Genomic DNA, 24,199 nt, shown 5'->3' with positions numbered 1-24,199 from the left:
GCGGCTCCCCCCACCGCCCCTTTTCTAAGCTCCACCGTGGAGCTGCAGGTGCCCGGGCAGCTGCCCCCCTCCGCTGCCCCTCTCTGGCCTCAGCAGCACTCCCTCGCCACCGTGGGGGGAGGGGGCAGATGTGGTGAAGCATGGAGACTCCAGCGGTGGGCACTCGCATCCCCGCACCCCGATATCTCAGTGGAGAAGGAGAGGGGGTCCAGAGGTCCTGGGGGAGAGAGAGGAGGACTGCAGGCAGAGTACAGCTGCTGAGCTGTGCACAGGAGGAGGGGCGAGGGCTCCTCTCCAGCCTCCGAGGGTCTGGGGACTCAGGGATGTAAGGCGAGAGCAGGGGGTGTGTGTGTGTGACAATTCAGCTGAGGTCGGGACATACCATGGAACCCAGTGGAGGGGGGGGCAGGACGTGGTCACCGAGGGGAGCCCCCGCCTCCCTTCGCAAAGGCCAGACTGAGGTTGTAGGGAAAACTGGAAGCGGACTCGTAGGGGGAAGAGGCGCATTAAATCAGTCCCCTCCCCAGACCCCACTTCCGAGGGGGTGGGCGCTAGAGGGGAGGTTGGGGTTGGAGCAGAGCAGCGAGGGGGCTCCTCCCTTGCACCTCCCCCCACCAGACTTGGTCGCGCCCGAAGTGTAACACTTTCTCTTTGTCGGAGGAGCTCCACTGTTTCCTGTGCTGGAGCTCCCGTTGCGGCGGCGCCCGTGGCAGCCCTGGCGGACGCAGGAGCGATGGCAGCCACCGACATAGCTCGCCAGGTGGTGAGTGCGGGGCTTGGGTGCCAGCACCCGGGCCAGGGGCCTGGGCAGGGCGGTGAAGACCTGGCAGCCGCCACCGCCATAGCGCGGAGGGCAGTGGGCAGCATCCAGGAGCCAAGGTGCGGCGGGACTTCTGCTCCCACGACCAGCGGCTCGGCACCCTGCCTGCCCCTGAGAACTGCAGCTGAGGCGGGCGGGTGGGCAGCTTGGCCAAGGCTGCGGGCTGGCGGCTGAACTTGAATTGCCCAATATCTGCAGTAAGCACCACCGTTTTCCTCGCTGCAGCCGCGGTCCCGCCACTGGGGCGTTGCCGATTGAATGGCTGCACCAACCGTCCAGCCCTCCGCGTCTCTGGCCCCCTGGCCTGGCTTCCTAGCCCGCCGGGCCGCGCCCCTGCGTGCTGCTGCCCTTCACGACCGGGCCTCCCTAGGAAGAGGGGCCCCGGGCTGGGGTTAGCCTAGGGCAGGAGGCGGTGAGTGGTTAGGAGGGCGGGGAGGTAACTGGCGGGGGGAGGGGTTCTCCATATGCATTACATGTGTGACAGCGGCTGGGAGCATATAGCACTGTGAGCGTCCGAATGCACGCGCGCACACTCGTGCCTCCTGGGCGGGTGGCGGCGGCGCCCCGCTGCTCGCTAACCCTAGATGACTCTGCCAGTTTTTCTGAGTGTGCTCACCTCCAGGATGTGTATGCAGATGCCTCTTGGCTTGTGCTGCCTGCCTCTGGGTCCTATTTGTGCGTCCGTGTGGGGTGCAGTCCTCAGGCCTGTAGGTGACTGGCTGCATATTTTGGCAGGTTTCTGAGCACCTGACCCGGGTTGTGCAGGCCTCCGGGGGTCTGTGATGGTGCGCATTCAGTGTAAGGGCTGGTGTGCCAAAACCTGTGGAACTGGCTTCTTTCTATGGGGACTCCGGAAAATAACTGTGAAGCTGGCAAAAACGATGCCGTCTCTCATTTTGTTGGCAACAGACTCTGGGGGAAAAAAAAATCTTCATTTAATGAACTGAAGTTTTCCAGTCTGAGATGTACAGAGAAATCAAGTTGAAGTGACCTGAGGCTCCATGTTTTTTTTTTTTTTTTTCAGACCAGGAGTTTGGTTACAAAGAGAGGGGATGATTCCATTTGGGGGAACAACCTAGCCTTTCTGTTCTTCTATGGGTTTCTGGAATTTTCAGAAGCCCACAATTACCAGCACCCTGAGGCCAGGAAGGAGAGTGAAATAGAGGTAGATCAAATCCTATGACACCAAATACTACATGATGAAAATCTTGAAACACACACATACACACACGTACACACAAATGTTTTAAAACCTTATGGTTTACTTATTAAGGGAAATAGTCTGTGCAATGCAATTGCAGTGCAGAAAAATAGCCTCTAGGTATTTGGTTTAATTGAAATGGATTTGTTTCCAAAATCTGAATCCGGAATCCAAGTATTTTCTTTACAGGATATGTATGAATTTATTCCACCCTCTTGTCTCTGTTTGGAAGGGCAGAGTGATTTCTTTGGCACCTCCCCCAACTCCTGCAGACCCCAGCTCAGAGCTCTTTATGTAGCTCTTTATGTGGAAGAACTCAGAGTAGATAGGATGCACTGGGATCATGGAATTTGAGAGAATTCTCTTCTCCCCAAGATTGGCACTGTAATATTTATTGCTTTAGTGTTTTGAGGATTCCTAGAGTGTTTTTCTCCTCTCTGTTACCTGCGTTTAGAGATGGTGGCTTAAGTAAAAGAATTAGTCTTCTGGATTACACTTGCCCCATCCTTAGTGACCAAAAAGGATGCTAATGATTTTTCTTGTCAGCTAATTAATCGGCATTGACTTGTCTGTACGCTCTCACCAGTCCCCTTGCCTGGTTTAGGACTCCAGGGCAGATGTTGCAAAGGGGAACATTCTAGAAGGTTGTGTTCACCTCAGGCACAACGTAGGCAACCCAGAGATCCCGTTTGTTTTGCTGATGGGGGTGGGGTAGTTTAAGGCCACTTAGTTTGCTTTGCATGGTTCCAGTTTGCTTTGGCCAGCTTTGCCATACTGTATGATGAAGAACATAATTGTACGCCAGATTCTGGAGCTCAAAGAGCAGCCTGAGCACTTGAGACCTTGTTATCGTGATAAATGGGTTTCTGGGAAAACTGACATCACTCTTCATGCCCCCTTCCTCCAGCCAGTGAAGCCCTTGTTTAATGTGTCATTTGTCTCTCTGCTCTCCTTTGTGTCTGCAAGAAGTTGTAATTCATGAGGGGAAGATGGAATTAACTCAATGCAGCTTGTTTCTTCCAGGGAACATGTATCCAGGGGTTGGGAAGAGAAGACTGGAGAATAAACCTAAGTGTGCCTGGCTTAAGAGTTCTGTGTAGTGAGCTCTGAGACATGGCGCCATGCAAGTAGTCCTCTGGTATGTGTGTGTTTGTGTGTCCTTTCCAGAGTCAGTTGAGGGTTACTCTGGCTAGATTAAAACAGGCCCTAGAGTTGTTGGGTAGGGCCCTTATTTGGGCTTGCATGCAACTTGCGAATTCAGTTCTCCTGTACATAATACAATCTCATCCTATTTGAATGAGCACTACAAAGGTTCTGCATGACAAAATGATTTCTCTGTTGTGATGACTGCTGTGTCCTGCACGATGGCTAGCCATGATCAACTATACAAAAAAAGTAGTAGACATAGTTCCTGGCTTTTAAGCTTACTGTTTAGTTGGAGAGACAAATTGTGGATATAATAATTAGAGAACTACAGGAGATTCTTGGGATGTTCCCACCCCTAACCCCTGTCTGTGAGGTGGCTTGCCTGCTATTAATATATACATACTCTGAAAGGATACATGACTTGTCCAAGGTAACCAAGCAGGCCCCAGAGGCTGCATCTCCTGGCCATAGAGTAGTTTCTTTCAATGTTGCATGTTGAGTTACAGACTATTAATGCTGGCCCATAGAAAGAACCTTGATTCTGGCTTGAAACAATCCAAAATGTGGGAAATGATGCTTTCTTCCAATAGCAGCCAGGTAATGAATGGTCTTTCTCCCTAATGAAAGATCTTGCAGGGCCTAAGTTTGCCCTAGCTGGGGTTGGCCTGGGGCAGGTGTTTTAGGGCCACTGCCTACAGGTGGCTGTACTCTGGGCTGGCTAGCAAATGTCATTTCCTCTTGATTCCCCTTGGAGCTCCCCGACTCAGCCATCTCCACCGCCTCACACTAAAAACAATATTGTGCTCTAAACAAACCCCAATATTCACCCTTACCTCTCCTGGGGATATAACACTGAAGAAAATTTACATGGCCCCAAATATTCAAATTTCTTGAATCTAAGTCAAAGGTATGTGGATGACCATTGTATTATTTCCCAACTTTTCTCTATATTTGAGACTTCTCAAAATAAAGAGTTGGGGGCATTACAATGTACATGCTCCTCTCAAAATGCATGTGGCTCCTTCCCTCAGGGAATTTACAATCTGGTTACAGAGGCAGACACCAATAATTATATAATTACCATGTGGTAAGTGCTACATAGGAGAGCTACTGCCTGCTATGAGAATTCATTACGAGGGGACCTAACCCAGCAGTGGGTGGGGGTGGAGTGTGACAAGATAGGCTTCCTGAGGGCTCCAATTAGGAAAAGGGTAGGTGTGAAGATGGGTGAGATCTCACTTCTGCTACTGGACTGGGAACATTTCCTTTGTTAATTCACACACTTTTATTTTCATTCATTTCTTCAACATGTGTTTATTGGGCAGTGACCCTGCCAGGCCCTGTGCCTGGTGCTGGGGATCTAGTGTGGCCAAGACAAGGAGGATGCTGCCTTCTCAGAGCTTCCAGGGGAGAGGCAGGAATAAGCCCCATTTCCTTTTCCTATCCTAAATCCTGGAAATGTGTGCTAGCGGTGTTCTTATTCCAAAACTGCATTACAGCTGAGTGATTTGTCTGTATAGTACAATGAGATTTTGATCTGCAGTTATGTGCATAGCGTTTACTTTGTGGAGTCTCTGCTGTAAATTTTCTATTAATTGCTGGCTTTGTTACTCAGCACGCCCCTCCCTTTGTATGCTGTAAGGAAGTGAACTTGTTGTATTAAACTGAGCAAAACTAATTAGGAAGCTAAGTCCCCTGGAAAAAAGATATTCTAGAATGAAATAGGACTGATCTCTGGACTTGCCTGGCCTCCTGGATTATCAGAGCTGGGATTTTGTGTTAGCATGAACAATTGAGAAGGGCTTCTATTGCATGAACATTAAAACCGCATTCAAGAAAGAAAGAGAAAAGAAAAGAAAACAAATACCATGGATAAGTATAACATGTTCTTTCAACCATCTCAAAATACTTCCATCTGTATGATTTCATTTTCCCCAATAGCTTCCTGGACAAGTATCATTGTCCCCTTCATTTTATGGATATAAGGAGATCAAGTGGCTTAGTCCAAGGTATTATTGCTGGTCAATGGATAAAACAACAAAATACCTGCCAGATGACACAGATCCATTAAAAAAAAACAAAAAAAACTCTGGTCTTTTCATGATGTTTCTAAGAAATAAAAATCCTGCCACGTCCTCTCTTCTCCTTCTTTCACTGCACCCCCCCCCCCCAGCACACTCATGGAGGTCAGAGGAGAATATACTTGGGTGCTTTGAAGACTCTTGATGTTAAAAAGATTCTCAGCTTAAACCCAAATAGCACAGTCATGGGTTTTTCTTTCTTTTTTTTTCTCCCATATTGCTTTAAATAAAAATCTTGGAGCCACTAGCTATGTAATGATGATTATTTCAAGTAACAACCGGAGGGGGGCAGAATAAATTAGAAACACAGACCCTTCCTCCTTGGTTTGGCAGGGGGAGGCTTCTGCTGCTGCGATTTGGGATTTGAAACCGTGGGTTTCTCTGTTGCCTGCACAGAGGAAGGAGGCCACATGCTCAGGAGGGTGAGACATAATGTTATCCTCTCCTTCAGTGTCTTCTTATTACAGGCAGCCATCTGCTGAATTATGCAGCGTGCTCTCAGCTGGCCCTGGAGTTGGGTCATCTGTTCCACTCACTTAAAGGTGACTGGGGAAGAGATTTGCAGGCCTTCTCAGGGACAGGACTCGGGGCTCAGGTTTCTCCTGCCGTGGCCCTCTCTGACCCCCTAATGAACGCCCTGGGGTAACAGGAGCAGAAGTCTGCTTTCGTGTCCTTGATGAGGTGTGAGGTAGCCTTGGGTTTCCTTTCACAGCAGAGGCCCCCAGCTCTGAGCACTGGTGCTGAGGCAGGAACTAGGTTTTTTCAGATCCCCTTTAACAGAGACCAGATGGAGGCAGAGGCAAGTTCAGGCTCCCCAGAGGACAGTTGGGCATTTATCCAAAGGCCTGTGAGTAAACCTTTTTTTTTAAAAAAAAAAAGTAGATTGGAGATAACAATGTCCAGAACACCTAGAAAACTCTGTTTAAATAGCCTAGCTTGAAGGAATCTGTCTGGTTTTTGTGAGAAGGTTGACCCACTCTGAGCAGGGGGTAGCCCCTGGACTGAGGTGGAGATATTTTACTTAAGAATTTGGCTTGTTGGATTAGGTAGTCCTGGGGTTCTTGTGCAGAGCTAGGTGGTTGGCCAGGCTGAGGCTTAGGTCGGAGTCAGGAGGGAGGGAAATGGGAGAGAGAGTGCAGAAGACAAGCAAAAGGCCCTCCATGCTATCCACAGCCTCCAATGCCTTCCATGGGCCATAGCCACCTTGGTGAGCCCATAGGCTTCTGAGCTGTGTTCCGTGAACCTTCTCCCTCCCACTAAGCATCAAGCCACAAACCTAATGTCCCGGAATTTTAGCAGCATGAAAATCTATATCTGCTACTTGAGGCAGCTTTTCCATTTCACAGTGGCAGTCCACTTGACAGGGCCCTGGATTGTAACACCACTCTCTGCCACCATATCACTCTGACTTCGATAAGTCATTTCCTCTCTCTTGAGTCTCCATTTCCCCTTTTGTAAAATGAGCCAGTTGGATTAGGTGATATTTAGGGGTGTTTCCAGCTCAACTATTGTATGGTTCTTATGTTTCCTTGTTCTGCAGCCTAATTTCGCCTAGGTCCTTGCCTGCTTCTGCTTCTGAATGAGGTGGCAGAATGTTACTCCACCCCTTCCTTGGTTAGACTGGGTGGGGAGAGAGTTGGAGAGAATGCAAATCTGGGCTTTTAGCTCAGCAGGGTCTCTATAAGTGGACTAGAATCAACCCTTCAGATACTGTCTGTCCCTGTAGGTGTATATAGCCTTTATTTTCCTATAAAAGTATATGAAGCTGAAATTTTGTCTATTGAGTCCCATTTTATTTTATTTTTAAAAGAGTTATCTTTATTGTTGAAAGTATTACACATGCCCCCCCCCTTGAGTCCCATTTTAAATACACAAGGAGAGCTGGCTCTTTAATAGAATCCTGCTGTAAATCCCTTTTTTTTTTGGTACGTGCCCCTAGTGGAAACCGAACCCAGGACTCTCTGGTCTGCAGGCGGATGTTCCAACCGCTGAGCCAAACCAGCCAGGGCTGTAAATCCTTTTATAGAAAGAAAAGCCACTCTGGAATTGATCTGGTGAATTAAAATCCAGAATTTCATCTACTGGATTTGCCAAAAATGGGCCTTCTTCCTGTACAGTGAGGATGGTCTCCTTTGTGCATCCCCAGGGTCTCCTAAGCTGTTCCCCCACTGAAGGGTATTTCTGGGGCCTCTAGAGGGTTGCTGCCAGCTTTTACAGCTTCATTTCCCCTTGGCAAAGCCCCCAAATTGTTCTCTCCCAGTTCAAGCCATTGCTTCTACTGTCAGTTTCTTAGCCTGGCTTCATCAGCACGAGGGAAAGAAATCCTGAAATCTGATGTGAGGCACATTGGAGGTTTTTTTCTTTTAACCTCTGGGAACTTATCAGCGTTTTTGTGGTTCTTATGCCTGGCTGATAATACAGTGGCATCCACACCCTTGACAACAGTGGAGACAGCAGATAGGGGGTCACCCACTTGATTGTTTCAAGACTTTCTGGATATGTGATTTTACTGCTGGTTCGCATGAATATTTATAATAGTAAATTGCCCTGTGTAATAATGTTATGTATATACAACAATAATGTTATAATAAGAAGAGTAGAGTTTTTGTATTATTTGTGAAATAAATGTTTTATATTACAGTAAAACTGCCTGAAAGCTGAATACTCATCTGAATTTTCTGATTATCTATATTTAAAACACACTTTTGGTTGTAGCTGAAGATTTTGCTACAATATCTGAGGCTACTTTTCTGCCTAGGAAGGTATAATCATAGAAATTTTAAAAAAAAACACATTTTTATTCTGATTATAAGAGTAAAATATACCCATCGTAGAAAATTTGGAAAACACAGAAAAGCAACAATACCTGCAGCCCCTCCACCCAAAGTAACCATTGTCAACATCTTGTTTCATTCTTTGAAGCTTTTATTTATTCATTTATTATTATTTAATATATATATTTTTTTCCTCCAATTTTTATTAATTTATTTTTGTTACAGATGTTTCTCCTCCCCCCTTCCCCATCCCGCCCCCCCACCACACCCCCTAACATTGTTGTCTATGTCCATTGGTTATACATACATGCATATAAGTTCTTTGGTTCATCTCATCCATCTATCCCCCCCGCCTCCATACTCTGAGGTTTGTCAGTCTGAATCATACTCCTATCTATGTCTCTGGGTCTATTTCATTCATCAGCCCACCTTGTTCATTATATTCCACAAATAAATGAGATCATGTGGTATTTGTCTTTCTCAGATTGGTTTATTTCGCTTAGGACTATACTCTCGAGGTCCCTCCATGTTATCTCAAGGATAAGAGATCTTTCTTTCTTATTGCTGCATAGTATTCCATTGTGTATATGTACCACAGCTTTTTTGTCCACTCACCTATTGATGGACACTTGGGCTGTTTCCAAATCTTAGTGAATATAAATAGTGCTGCTATGAACATAGGGGTACATATATTCTTTCTGATTGGTGTTTCAGGCGTCTTAGGATATATTCCTAGAAGTGGGATCACTGGGTCAAATAGAAGATCAACTTTTAATTTTTTGAGGTAACACCATAGTGTTTTCCATAGTGACTGCACCAGTCTGCATTCCCACCAGCAGTGTACTAGAGTCCCCTTTTCTCCACACCTTCCCCAACACTTGTTTGATGATTTCTTGATGGCAGCCATTCTGACAGGTGTGAGGTGATACCTCATTGTTGTTTTAATTTGCATCTTTCTGATGATTAGTGACGTTGAGCATTTCTTCATATGTCTCTTGGCCATTTGTATGTCCTGTTTGGAGAGGTGTCTATTTAGGTCCTCTGCCCATTTTTAAATTGGATTCTTTGTCTTCCTATTTTTGAGTTGTATGAGCACTCTATATATTTTGAAAATTAACAACATATTTGGTGTATCATTGGCAATTATGCTCTCCCATACAGTGGGTCCCCTTTCCATTTTGATGGTTGTTTCTTTTGCTGTGCAGAAGCTTTTTAGTTTGATGTAGTCCCATGTGTTGATTTTTTCCTTTGTTTCTGTTGCCTTAGGTGATGTATCAGTGAAAATTCTGCTGTGTATAATGTCCGATATTTTGTTGCCTACATTTTCTTCTAGGATTTTTATGGATTCACACGTCACATTTAAGTCTTTTATCAATTTTGAGTTTATTCTTGTAGTTGCATTTTTTTGCATGTAGTTATCTAATTTTCCCAATATCATTTATTAAAAAGGCTGTCTTTACTCCATCGTATGCTCTTGCCACCTTTGTCAAATATTAATTGAGCATAATGTTTTGGGTCAATTTCTGGGTTCTCTGTTCTATTCCACGGGACTATATGCCTGTTCTTGTGCCAGTAGCAGGCTGTTTTGATTACAATGGCTTTGTAGTATAACCTGATATCTGGTATTGTGATTCCACCTTCTTTGTCCTTCTTTTTCAAGATTGCTGTGGCTATTTGGGGTCTTTTTTTGTTCCATATGAACTTTTGAAGTATTTGTTCTAGTTCTGTGAAATATGATGTTGGTATTTTGATGGGGATTGCATTGACTCTATAGATTGCTTTGGGTAGTATGGGCATTTTAATGATGTTACTTCTTCCAATCCATGAACAAGGTATGTGCTTCCACTTTTTTTTTATATCTTCCTCTATTTCTTTTTTCAGTGTCCTGTAGTTTTCTGCAAATAGGTCTTTTACTTCTCTGGTTAAGTTTATTCCTAGGTATCTTACTTTTTTCCCCCTGCAATGGTAAATGGGATTGCTTTTTTAGTTTCTCTTTCTGTGAGTTCATTATTGGTGTATAAGAATGCCTTCGATTTTTTGATGTTAATTTTGTATCCTGTTACCTTGCCAAATTTGTTTATTAAATCTAGCACATTTTTTGAAGCTTTTAAAAATGCATATATACTCCCCCCTCCCATGATTAGGATGATCCATATATACAGGGTTGCTTTTTTTTTTTTTTTTTTGCCTACCAGTATTTGGTAATCATTTTTCCCATCATGTATCATCAGATTATTCACTGATTTGATCATTCTGAAGATTTGCGGGGTCTATCAGACATTGGTCTTCAGGGCTGGGGATGGAAATGGAGAAAGGAAGGTGTGAGAGAAGCCCACCAGTAAGTGACAAATGGGGAGAACCTTATTTCAGTGTTTCTGTCCTTTCCTAACATCTACATGCCAAGGCTAGAAGGGAAAGTTTAGGGAAAGCCCAGTCATCAGTAATGAGCTCCAAATTTTTTGCTTTGGTCTGTCTCATCCTTCAGAATGGCAGCTACTAACTTAGGTACGTCAGTTTTGAATGGAGACAGGAAAGTCTCCATTGATACAGATGCACACTCAGTTCCCAGAGGCTTCAGATACTGCTTGCTTATTAGACCACAAAGGTTGGAAGAGGGGCAGGCGATTGAGGTGGTACAGGGTTTACCCACTTGGGTGCTTATGACACTCTTTATTTTCAGGATAATAGCAGTGGGAGAAAGATGCAGAGCTGGAACCACCATAACTCGTTCTTCATAACATGACCCTTCTACTGTTCAACTAAAAAACAAAACTGGTGTCTCCTCAGGGAAGGAGGTGGAAGAGAAAGAGAGGGTGTCTTTGCCTGTGATGTGAAATATGGTATAACGGATTTCAAAACCGCAAGTGACAACAGATGAGGAGAAAACAGGAAATGTAATTGGGGAGGGGAGTGGGGCTCTACCAGCTCTAAGGAGTGCTCTTTCATTTTGCCTTCCTTTTAGCTCCTCCCAGGCTCTGCCTCTTAATTGCCCCTGCTGCAGAACTGAATGAGAACTCTCTTTGTATTAAAAATGTTTTAAAATTACATAGGTAGTGTGTGAATACATTCACGCTGTAAAAGAATCAAACAATACGCAAGCATACTGACTACCCCACCCCCCGGAATAAACCCTTGTTTCCATTCCCATCCCCTGAAGTAGCCACAGTTCTTGGTTTGGTGGTGTCTTTGAGGTCCCCTTTCTATGCACTCACATACATTTATGTGCAAATGTACATATATAGGGCTTTTTTTTTTTTGCATATATGGGCTCATACTGTGCTTATTGTTCTAGAACTTCTTTTAGCTACATTATAATATGTCTTGGAGATACTCACATCAGTACTTATAGACCTACCTCATGCTTCTTAACAGCTGCAGAATATTCCAGAGTTGGCCTGTACCATAATTTAGTTAAATACTTTTCTATTGTCAGACATTTATGTTTTTTTTTCTAGTTTTCATTATTATAAACAATTTTGCAATGAATTTCCTTGTAGTACATGGATCTTTGTACAAATATATGAGTTTCTGTAGAATAGATTCTGAGGGGAGGATGCAGGGTTACTGGAGATGGGCCATTTAACATTTTGGTTAGTATGGCCTTTCTAGCTTCTCAGTTCGAGCATTGAGCATGGTACCACCTGCTACTCAAAATAATAACTTGAGGTTTTAGCGTCAGACATGCTGGGCCAAGTTGCTAGTTCCATCTCCTCTTGTGAACATTGTAATCCAGGGAACATTCAGTTAATTGCAATAAAAGTAACAAGGGCCTCAAGTAGGCCACCTTATAGTGAAAGAGGAAGGAGAAAATATCAGAGGTTCAGTGAGGGAGTGGAGAAGAAACTCCCAGGGGCTGTTCTGGGATCAGTGTACATTCATTCCAGTATCCTGTCCTTTTTACCTCTGCATATTTAGCTCTGAACAATGAGGACTGATATTCATAATGATGACCTTTATGTTTTATAAGATTCATCAAAGCAACAGTGAGTGGTGCTCACTAGACAGGATTTCCTAAAGCAGGAACTATATATACAAATACAACATTTTTTAAGCTTTCTCAACAACAAGCGTTGAGACAAAACATTTGCTGCTCAAAACACACACACACACACACACACACACACACACACACACCCCGCAAACATGTTAACCAGATCCCATGTTCCCTAGTTTCCAAACCTTCCAGTTATTTTAGGTATGTTGGACAGTGGCTAAAAAAATATAGAAGAAATAAGGATTCTAAATGTCACCAGTGACCTTCACCAAATTGAGATCAATAGTTATTTCTCTGTAATTCTTCCTGACTTCAACCTTGGTCTCTGGTGATAGAAAACTATTGGGTCATCTCTTACTTATCTGATCAATTCCTTCTCTTGGAAGAATCCTCTTCATCTTCCCATGCCTTATTATGGGCATTTCCTATATTCAATCTTTAGCTCTTTTCACACTGTACTATCAGAACACATCAGTTTCATACCTTTCGTTCCTAAATTTATATCCCAGCCTGAATTCTCCTGGAGCCTACAATTCCATATTACTAAGTACTTATTGAATTTATTCTCCTGGATATCTCTCATAAAATCAAAACTGTCTTATTTTCCTTAATATATAAAATGCTTTTACAAATTCACAAGAGAAAGACAAACACCCATTTTTTAAGAAATGGGCAAAAACTCACATATAGGTGCACATATATACAATATACATATGTAGTTGAACAATAAAATACAAACTAAATGACATAATGCCATTTTTCAGTGATTCAGTGTTGGTCTATGTATGGGTAAATAGACACTCTTGTATATTGGTGATGGAAACAGACATTTGGGCTATTGTCTGTTGGGTGATTCTCAGTGTGTACCACTGTCTTTCAAATGTGTGTGCCCTTGGGCCCAATGGGCTTCAATTTTAGGAATTTGACCTATAGAAATAATCAGAGATGTGTCATTCTGTAAGATCAAGAATTATTGTTTTTGTTGTTGCAAACTTGGAAGCACGCTGAATGTCTAGCAGTAGAAGACTGGTTAAGAAAATCTGGCAAATTCCTACAATAAAATGCTATGTGACCAATAAAAGTCATGTTTTAGAAGTATACTTAATATTATGTGCTTGTCTGGCCACTATGCCGTACATCTGAAACTAATATAAAATAATGTTGAATGTCAACTGTAATTGAAAAATAAAATTAAAAAGAAGTATATGTAATTACTCAAGAAAACATCCACACTATATTGAGTGTCAGGTTATTAAGCCAGTTAATGAAAAGGATTATACAGAATTATTCCTAGTTTGTTAAAAAAAAAAAAAAAAAAAGGATATCTAGACTGGAAGGAAATACATGTAAATATTAACAGTGATTATTTCTGGAGAGTGATATGGGTGATTGTGATTTTCTCCTTTATAATGTTCCATGTTCTAAAATATCTGCAGTGAACATTGATTACTTTTATAAAATAAAAAACCTGATAAATATAATATCTCTTAGTAGTAGCTTATTTAAAACCAGACTCCTCAACTTCCCCACTAAATAAGCCCCCTTTCCTGTCTTCTCTCATTCTGGCCATGGTGCCCTCAATCCAAGCTCCCAGGCTTAGAACATTGTAGCCTTAGAGCTTTGATTTCTCCCTCACTCCCTCTGCCCAATCACTCATTGAGTTACATCCCTTCTTTAGAACGGTTCTCAAATTTGTTCTTCCCTTCTGAGTCTCAAGTCAGATCAGTTGACTTCTACAAGCATTTATTGTCACAGTGCCTGGATGCCACTCTGCCAGTTCAGTGTTATGGAGTAATCTGCTAATATGTCTTCCTGCCCCTACTCTCTCTCTCTCCTTCAATCAATCAAACACCCTGCCTCTGGAATGATCTTTTGAAAACATTCCTTGTATGGCCCTTCCTGCTGAAAACACTCAAAATGACCCCAAACCTCATGGCCTAGGGAATAAAGCCCATATTCCTTCTTTTGTAGTTTAGGGCTTTTCCAGCACTGTGCTAGGTGGGAGCTAAAAGGTAGGCACATGGGAGATACTTGATAAGTCTCTGACAATGAAGTAAATCTTTAAGAATAAGGTGCAATGTCCCTAGTTGGTTTTTGCTCAGTGGTTAGAGCATCGGCCCATGGATCAATGAGTTGTGGGTTCGATTCCACCCAAGGGCACGTACCTTGGTTGCAGTTCCTTCGGGCCCTGGTCAGGGTCGTGCGGGAAGCAAACAATGTGCCTCTCTCACGTCGATGTTTCTCTCTCTCTCCTTTTCTCTCCCTCTCTCTCCCTCCCACTGTTTCTGAAGATATATAGAAAAATATCCTCAGGTGAGGATTACAAAAAATTATATATATATATATAAAAAGAATAAGTTGCAATGTTCCCCCCACTGCCCTCCACTGTCTTCAGCTTGAAAATTCCCTTTCCTCACCTTTTGGCACTTAGACCAGAGGCCGTGGAGCCCTTGAAGTTTCATGGTGCTGTATTTGGAGACAGGAAGAGACATCCAAGCTCAATAAAATATGGTTCAGGAAACCTCAATGCTGAGTTCCTCCTAATTTCCGATGCCTGCTATGTAGGAACCTCCATCAAGAAAACATTGGCTCATAAGTCTCGTCTCCTTGCAGTGTTGAGGACCAAGAATGAACAGTGGGGAACTTACATTTTTTTGTTTGCTTTAATAAAAAGAATAAGGAGGAAGGGGTGGGGGGTTGTGGAAAGGGGTGAATGTAGAATAAGCCCTGAGTGATGTGGGCCACTCATGAAACCCAGCTATCTTCAGGCACCCCACTGGGGCCCAGAATACTCCAACCTGAATGATGGCAGATGGCTGTGTTTCAATAATACTCCACTGGGAATGTGTGTGTGCGGGGGTAAGATGTATCAGGGTAATGAACTTCCAGGTGGCAGTCACTGGCCTAGCCCTGTCTCTCACTCTTGGAGTATCTGATGGCACCAGTGGAAGAGGGATCCCAACCTGGGTTGAAGGGGCCGTCTGGGAACCAGTTCTGACAATATCAGCTGCTGAGATGTTCCCCCACCAATGCAGCCCATCCCTCTCAGTGGGAAAGTGTACCCTTATGAACCTAGTCTAAAAGCAGGTCCAGGCCAGGCACAAAGCTGCCTGCTAACAGCCTGGGATGTTGGCGCAGTCCTCCTGGCACTAACCATGACCTTCTTGGATTTCTCTTGTCACCTTTCTGGTTATGGAAATCTTGGTGTAGCCCCACCCAACAGAAACTCTGACTGCTTACTTAGCCCACCCCTCTCTCTAGCTTGGCTATTTCCAGCTTTCTTTCCCCTCCCTTTTCCCCTCCCTTGCTGCCATGGGCAGTTAGCATTTTTTTGTTTCTGTGCATGCAGGACACTTTTGTCCTTCCTCCTGGCTCTTTGGAAGCCTGCCCTAGTCTGAGGTTCTCCCTGTTTTGTAAACCATTAACAAGAAGAAGCAAAGGCCCTCTGCTTTCTAGAGTTGTAAGTGGCTTGGCTGACCCCGATGGAGACAAGGGGACCAGAGCAAGAAAGGAAACAGCTTGCTCTCTCTGGAGTGAACCACAAGTGTGCCGTGGCATCACGTGTTATCTGGGGAGTCTGAGTAAAAGGATAACCTCCCAGTGTAATAAGAACAGCAGCTACTGTTGATGGAATGCCTACTGCATGCTCAGTGCTTGAGGAGAATATCCTATCTAATCCTCATACCAGTCCTATGAGGGAGTAACTACTAGTTCCTGATTTTACAGATGGGGGCACTTTGAGAAGTTAAATACCTTGCCCAAGGTCAGAAGGTGGAGGAGGTGGGACTTTAATTCAGACCTGCCTGAATTCAAAGCTTAGTCTCTCTTTTTCACTTTAAAATTTTTTTTTCAATTACGGTTTATATTCAATATTATTCTGTATTAGTTTCAGATGTACAGTGAAGTGGTTAGAAATCATGTACTCTAGAGTGGTCCCCTACTGCTTCAAGTACTCATTTGGCCACATACATAGTTATCAGGATATTATTGACTATATTCCCTATGCTGTAATCTATATCTCTGTGATTGTTCTGTAACTACCAATCTGTATTGCTTAATCCCTTCACCTTTTTTACCCAGTCCTGCAGCCCCACTCCCCTCGACAGCTGTCAGTCTGTTCTCTGTATCCGTGAGTCTGTTTCTACTTTATTTATTTTGTTCATTAGATTTCACATATAAGTGAAATAATATGGTATTTGTCTTTCTCTGACTGACTTATTTTACTTAGTATAATACCATTTAGGTCCATCCATGCTGTCTCAAAAGGTATTATTTTATTCTTTTTTACAGCTGAGTAGTGTTCCATTGTGAATATGTACCAAAGCTTCTTTATCCACTCAACTGTGGATGGACATTCGGGTTGCTTCCATATCTTGTTAAAGTTTAGTCTCTTAGTCTACATGGTACCACCATTGTAGATCCCCAAAATGCCCTAGAGAGAAGAGTAATTGAAGTCCCTTTGTAAAATTTACTGAACACATATGCATGTACCAAGCATTGTTCTAAGTTTTTTACATGTGTGAGCACATTTGAGTCTCCCAATCACCTGTAAGATAAGTAATATTATCTCATATGACAGATGGCGAAGGAAACAGAATCTCCTAGAGGTTACCCAGTGTGTGATTGGAGTTGAGAGATTACCCAAGTCTGTGAACCTCTGGCACCAGCAGTCCCATCCTGTGACTCGGCCCTTCCACCCCTTATAAACCCCTCTGTAGTTTGCTTTGTCTGGAGTTATGGTGACATTCATTATGGAGCCTGGATGGGTGATACTTCTTGGCACGGAGATTATTTGGATGGAGAAGTTAGGCCCAGATTGCTTGTAAGCACATTTTCATTTTCTCCCTTACCTCCCCTTCCAAATTAGGGTGAAGATTGCCGAACTGTCCCTCTGGCTGGACATGTGGGGTTTGACAGCTTGCCTGACCAGCTGGTGAACAAGTCAGTCAGCCAGGGCTTCTGCTTCAACATCCTGTGTGTGGGTGAGTATTTCCACAGCAGAAAATTCTATTACAGAGTATTCAAACTTAATGGCTGGATATGGCTTTGCAGGTAATTCGGTTAAATAGTATGTCATTCTGAGCTACGTGCAAGAGTGTTTCTCTCCTCTTTCTTCTTTTATCCCTCTGCTTGTTTTTGTAAACACCTGGCTCTAATGACATTTTCCCCTGGTCAGACCAGAATATGGGGTCTGAGCTGTGTAACACCCAATGGTGATTTTGCAAGGGGGCTGGCTGGCTCAGCTATTACTGTCAGGTTAGTTCTGACTGCAGACAATAGTAGCCAGGGCAGAACCGAGAGGGAGGTGATGGCTGCAGAAAGATGCCTGCCCACCAGCTATGGGCAGTGGGTTCGGTCTGTCTGTTTCCTCTGCAGCCCTGCTCTGCTTAGTACAGTTGGAGCTCATGTGCAAGGACCACACAGCTGTGTGCAAAGTTCTTTTATTCCCTTTAAGTATATCTCTGCCTGGACCTTTAGTCTCAAATGTGGGAACCACAGCTTAGTTTTCTCTGATGTGCTAATCACAGCACAGAGAGTTCAATAATGTTTGTGAAAGGAATTAATGAGTTAACCCCACAGGAACCACTCATGCTTCTCAAACACTTTCCCATATTAGCAATTTTGGGTCCTCACTAGGGCTTTCGAAGTGAACAGCGTGAGTAGCATTTGTATCCTCATTGAACAGATGAAGACCCAGAAACTTGGGGAGGATAAGGGACTTACTTGAGCAACAGAGAATAAGTGACAGAGCCACGACAAGGACCCAGGTCTGGTTGACCCTTTGTCCCTCCCTCTGCTTCCCCAATTGCTGCTAGCAACATGTCTTAAGAACACAAAAGTATTTTGGAAACTCAAGCACCAACCAAATATGAGGAACAAAGGTTCCTCGACATTCTTTAAGAATCTCTCCTTAGACTTGAAAAAAATCCCAAATTTGCAAACACAATCATAGCATATAATTTTCACTATACAGTGCAGTAAAGCATACTTACATATTTTTGTTGACCTACTTTCAAACCTTAATAATTGTGTTTTTTGTTGTTGTTGTTGTTGTTATTGTTAATCCTTACCCAAGGATATTGATTTTTAGGGAAGAAGGGAGGACGAAAGAGAGGGCGGGAGATACAGAGAGAGGGAAACATTGATGTGAGAGAGACACATCGATTGGTTGCCTCCTGCACGTACCCTGACTGAGGCCGGGTATCAAATCTGCAAGTCAGGTATGTGCCCTTGACTGGGAATCAAACCCACAGTCCTTTGGTGCATAGGCCGATTCTCTCTACTCACTGAGCCATACCAGCCAGGGCCCAAACCTTAATAATTGTGTAATACCATAATAAAGCCAGTTTTCATGCTGGTTGAAACACTTAAACATCTCTGCTAATGGCCTTTTTAAATTCTTGTATAGAGCATAGGGGAACTTATTCATGTTGAGGATCATGTTTAACCACTCCTGAATGTGATATTTTACTCTTTAATGTAGTCTAAAGTTCTGTTTTCTAACTAAGGTCATTCACTTTCTTGAACTCTATTTTTTCTTCTCCTCCATCCCCAGCGCTCCTCCAGATCATTGTCTGTAGGAGAATAACTGCACACTCAAGGGCAAGTGGAGAACAACAAAGTCACTTCTAAATATGAATGGTAGGCAGTCAGCTAGGCTCACTCACTGGCTAAATGGCTCACTCCCACACACCAGCTTTGGAACCTATGAAATGAAAATAAGTGCTTCACAGAATTTTATATCATGGCCTCAGAGTCCAGATCTAGGCTGTTAATTCATCAAATGCCAGAAATCCTCTGATGGTTATGATTAGTTGCTATTAGGAGAAGGACACAAAATAAATAGAAGTCATGGTGATTGACATCCAGATGAAATGCTATCACGTCTAATATCAGCACTGCCAAATCTCTCCAATCTTTGGCTGATGGCCAACTTATTTTACATAACATTTGGATACTGAAAATTTTTGCACAGACATACTAGATGCCCTTAGCATTCCTCCTAGACCTCTGTATGACCTATACTGAAGTTGAGGAGATGAGAAGTGAAATGACAGACCCACAAAAAGCAACCTTTCAACCAACTGGGCAGGCTAGTAAAGATTTAGGAGGGAGGCCATGTAAATCGAAATAGCTCTCTGAGGGTGGACATGTAGGGCAATTGAACATGTGGGTCACAGGTTCCCATACAGCCCAGAGGAAGAGGCAACTAAGCTCATGGCAAAGCAAGTGGGAGAAATATTAAACCCCTGTCCTTAAGTTCTCACCCAGGCATTGTACAGGTATGACTGCTTCAGCGTGTACCTGCTGGGATGGCCTTGCGCAACTGCCTGGGACAGACTCTATAAGAGGGGAGTGGTAGGAAGGGGCCCTTCATCCCCAAGCAGTCACTCTGTCTCTTTCTTTTCCCTCATTTCAACTTTCCGAAAATGGCTGCCCTAACTCCCCTCTTAGCCCTGCAGGTGCAACCATTCGATGCAGCAGGCTGGACTGGGTTCATTTCATTCTTCATCCCTGATCCAAAAAAAGCCTACAATTCATGCATTCTGCTCTCTGACTGTGCTTGCGACCCTGTCATTGCTCAGAGAACCCACAATTTGGGCCAAGGTCACAAGCTTAGAGAAGCTCTAAGGCTGCAATCTCAGCCCAGCCATGGAGCTTTTGTGCTGTTGCTGACTTGGCGAAGGGTTTGTAACTTGGCTGCTGAAGGTGATCTTTTCTCTCACAGGACTTTCAGAGACCATGCTTTCATGCCTGCCTACTGCCTGTGCGTAACAGTCAGGTTTACTCTCTTAATGACTGTTTGGGTGTAGAATATGTTCCCCAAAGGATTTTCTTTTCTTTTCTAATAAGGCATTTTGAGTGTAAATTTATGGTAGCACTAGTTTCCATTATTAACAGAGACCTAGGCTATTTTGAGCACAGTATTATTTATCTTGGTGCTGGGCTGCTGAGCATAGGCCCAAGCCCAGCAGAGTGGGTACCTAACATGTATATGCACATGTGTGCATGTGCATGTGTGTATGTTGGGATGGGGAGAAAGAATTTTTATGAATCCAGAGCCCAATTAGTGTCTCAAGGTACCAATAAGTGGCACCTCTAATGATTGTTTTTAGAGGGGTAGGTACACGGGTGTGAGCATATTGTGACTCCTCTTCAACAGAATCTCTAGGGTTGACAGTAATTACTGAGTAGCGTAAGTTTCCCCTTCCCCCATAAAAATATCTACTGGTCCCTCAACTTTGGAAATTGCTAGGATCCCATGATCCTAGATACAGTACAGGAGGCCTCAGAGGAGCCGCCAGAGCCAGCAGTACAAATGCTCTGCTGGGAAAGAGCCCCAGAGAGACTCAGCTTTCCGAGTCTGCCAGCAACAGTAATGCCTGTGAGGAGCACGGAGTCGTAATGGTGATATTTACTTTGAAGCTGCTCAGGATTCCAGGCGCAACGAGGCTCTGTTGAACTTGGAAAAAAGCATACAAGAGAAGCAGGATTGAGGTTCACTAAAGGAGGAGGGGAAGGCAGCTAGCATTCTATCAAGGTCAGGGGTTGATTGTGAAAGGCAGCTGCTCACCTAAGACAGGCTGTCAGCAGTGGTGTGTTGGTCAGTGCCTCATAATCTGCGCTCAGGAGAAAATTGCCATGGTGTGCAGCTTTTGCTGATTTCCATAGTGTCATTACTCCCACCGTAGCTGGCTTTTTGTTGCCAATCTGACGTCACCACACATGGACTTGGGAAGAGCTTCAGGAAGCTGGGCGAGCCAGCTCCAGCACAGCAGTTTGCTCTGCAAGATCAGGAAGGAGAAGAAAGGCAAGGTCACCAAGCCAGGCATGACCTTGTCCCTGTCCATATGCTCCCTTGGCCAACTGGAGTTCCTGGAGAGTTTCCTTTTGGACACCTCCCTTTTCAGCTCAGAGACATTTCTCTTGGTTTATTCCACCATTTGGAGCTGGAAGAGACTTTAACTCCACGTAACAACTGTGAGCTCTATGAGAAAAGGGATTGGGGCTCTCTTGTTCATTGCTGTATCCCCAGTCCCTAAAACTATGCCTGGCTCCTATTAGAGGCTTTGTAAATATTTGCTCAATGGCCAAATGAGTCCAAGTATCATGCCTATGGGATGCTCTAGAGCATGTTGGTTATAAGCATGGGCTCCAATGTCAAACTGCCTCGATTCACATGCTGACTCTGACACTTACTATTTTGTAACCCTGGACCAGTTGCTTTGTTTACATTATATAGAGAAGAAATTAAGGTGTAGAGAGGGTGAGAATGGGGACAAATGCACACAGCTGGAAAATGGCTTGGTTAACCCATCTGTGAATTAAGGACAAATAGCAGTATCTACCTCTTAGACCAGTGATTCTCAACCTTCCTAATGCCACGACACTTTAATATAGTTCCTCATGTTGTGGTGACCCCCAACCATAAAATTATTTTTGTTGCTACTTCATAACTGTAATTTTGCTAGTGTTATGACTTGCCATCGGAAATATGTGTTTTCCAATGGTCTTAGGCGACCCCTGTGAAAGGGTCGTTCCACCCTCAAAGGGGTCGCGACCCACAGGTTGAGAACCGCTGTTTTAGGCTCATTTGGAGGATTAAATAAGGAAATATGAAGTATTTACAGCAGTGGCTGGCACATAGTAAGTGCTCCATAAATGATAGCTATTATTATAACTACTCTAACCTGCTTGTTTTATGAAGGAGAAGGCAAAGGGCTCCGCTCAGGCCACACAGTCATTTAGTGATAACCTGGCTGGGACTTTGCATTTCATCACTGGCAAGTACTTCATTGTTCAAGGTACCAGAGGATACAAATATTAACAGCAGATAGGAAAAGGGCTAAGCCTTTTTTGTTGTTACAGTATTGTTTTTTAACATTAAAAAATTTGATTTTAGAGAGAAGAAGGGGGAGAGGAAGAGAAAGAGAGAGAGAGAGAGAGAGAGAGAGAGAGAGAAACCTCGATATAAGCTACATCCATTGCCTCCCCTCCCGCCCACGCCCCCAACTGGGGATCGAACTTGAAACCTGGGTATGTGCCCTGACCAAAAATGGAACCCACCATTATTTGGTGCACAGGACGATGTTCCAACCAACTGAATCACACTGGACAGGGCTGTTACAGTGGTTTTAAACTCAGGGTACAGAGGTCAACATCAGACTATCCCAGGAGTATAGTTTTAAAAGCGTATTTTATATTGTGTTTTCAATCGAAATTCTTTTGAAAAAATCTGGTGTTTCCAGGATACTGTCTGCAGTTAGCTGGAATCCTCTTGGCTGGTGGTGATGACTTAAAAAGGGTTAAGAAACCTTGCTCCATTATGAGGAGGGAGGAGGAGAGAGAAATTGACCCTTAAGGATTCCTCAGGTTTTCTGCTGGAATCTAATTGCCAAGTCCCCACCTTCCTGCAGGGGTGTGGAATCTGTTGACTTGATCTGAATTAGGCCACATGTGCCCTCTCTCCCACCCAATACTGGGCCCAGGACTGTGTGGGAGGGGTCAGCATCCTAGGCTCAGGCTGAGCCTGTGCCAGCCATTGAGAGAGAAGGCCCACCCTGCCCACCCCAAAGCTCCACATTAATGGAAAGCTGGAACAGGAGCACTCAATAGCCATGGGACGAGCTCACTTGATTTTCTGCCCTCTTCTCATGTTGCATTTATCACAATTCCCTAGACACCTGAGGTTCTTTTCTTCCAGACATTCGTCATTGGGCATCTAGTTTCCACAGCCCTGTTGTGCTGGCAGGCATTCAGGTGGTCATTCTCCCTGCTGCCTTGCCCGGCCTGCCGGCCTCTATTTCTTCAGCTGTGCAAACAGGGTGGGCCCCTCACTCTGTAGTCCTGCTCCTGAGGCCTGTGTGAGCCTGAGCTTGGCACTTTCTGGAGTACAGGAAGCTTTTCCTTCCCCTGCTCTCTGGGAATTCATAGGAACAGAGAGCCAGGGAGCCAGCTCTAGGTGCTGGGGAGGCAGGGCCCACCGCTCTCTAGTTGCTGCCAGGCATTCAGCAGAGCTCAAGGAACAGGAGAGGGGGTGGGTATGGGAATGTACAGACAGTAAAATGTAATTGGAGCCTCTAGCAGTCCAGAGGGAAGGCAAGTAAGGGTGTGGGAGCCACCCTTGTGTTTCCATCTCAGAGGTGCTGGCCCCATTTGCAGTTAGCTGCACCCCTACTTTGGGTGGGGAGGCAGTGATACATTCCGTTGCTTGGCCAAGTCTGTCACCTCCCATTTCAAAGGACTCACCTCACCAAATTTTTCTTGAAACCCAAATGCTTCCTGTTCCTTTAGGGAGGAACAAAGAGGCCTCTTCTGGGAGAATCTTTGCTGCTAATAGGTATAGCAGACATAGATCTGTATGTGGAAACATGATCTGTATGTGGAAACATGATCTGTATGAGGAACCATTTTCCTGCACCCTGACAATCAGCCCCATTAGTTAGATCTGGCTATGAAACTGAGCTGGAGGGCGGCGTAGCTGGCTGAATTGAGTGTCCTCCTTGTTCTCTCTCTCTCTCACCAATCTCTCCACACACAGAAGCTCTCATCGACAGATAGTTTAAAAAGCACCTCCTACATTCATAGCTCATTTTTGTGGGGAGAAAAGAGGCATGGAAGATCCAAAGCGAGACACAACCAGAGGGTGGAGGAGAGATGGACCATTTGTAGTTGTGCGTTGTATAGCTCTAACCCTAAGCTTGGACCGCCTCAGAGATATGGGGGAGATTTGCCAGGTCAGGGTTTGCCCACTGTTGACTGTGAAGACAGTCAATGCTAACATCTCAAGAGTTGGAAGGGGGAGTGTAGGAGAGGGGCGATGATAGCAGAATGACAGGGTAGTCTAGGTATTCAAAGTACAATCGAAGTAATTACTGAATCTTATATTCCTGAATCGCTTGGTGTGGGGTGGGGACACAAATACAGTCTGGATCCAAGGAAACTGTAAACGGCTATAGTGCTCACCCCAGCTTGTGGCCTTGCATCTGCTGCCTTAACTCCCGTGCCACCAGCTTCTCTCCAATGTCTCATTCCCTGAAAACTTCTTGGCTTATGCAGTGGCTTGACATCCCTTAGATCTTCCAGAAATAACCTCCCAAAACCTTTACCAGTCCTCCACAGCCCTTCCTCCACTTGTCTCCTTGGTGTGAAAGTCAAGACTTTTGAAATTCCAATGGTTTA

General features: G+C 44.3%; 1 protein-coding gene across 3 annotated transcripts in view; it reads left to right on the top strand.

Annotated features, from left to right (window-relative positions):
- Positions 1 to 421: 421 nt before the first annotated feature.
- The window catches only part of SEPTIN6 (septin 6), an 81,661-nt gene continuing 57,883 nt past the window's right edge, over positions 422 to 24,199 (top strand). For 2 of the 3 annotated variants that reach the window (XM_036270341.1, XM_036270343.1), the window contains exons 1-2: positions 479 to 763; positions 16,884 to 16,998. In XM_036270341.1, coding sequence (XP_036126234.1) covers positions 734 to 763; positions 16,884 to 16,998 — 145 coding nt within the window. In that variant the 5' untranslated portion in view covers positions 479 to 733. Of the gene's footprint in view, positions 764 to 16,883; positions 16,999 to 24,199 lie in introns of all 3 variants that reach the window. The other variant, XM_036270342.1, reaches the window with a different exon arrangement.

This window comes from Molossus molossus, unplaced genomic scaffold (assembly GCF_014108415.1).
Source record: "Molossus molossus isolate mMolMol1 unplaced genomic scaffold, mMolMol1.p scaffold_m16_p_2, whole genome shotgun sequence".
NCBI classification, from domain to species: Eukaryota; Metazoa; Chordata; class Mammalia; order Chiroptera; family Molossidae; genus Molossus; species Molossus molossus.
This window is presented reverse-complemented; position numbering and strand designations above follow the sequence as displayed.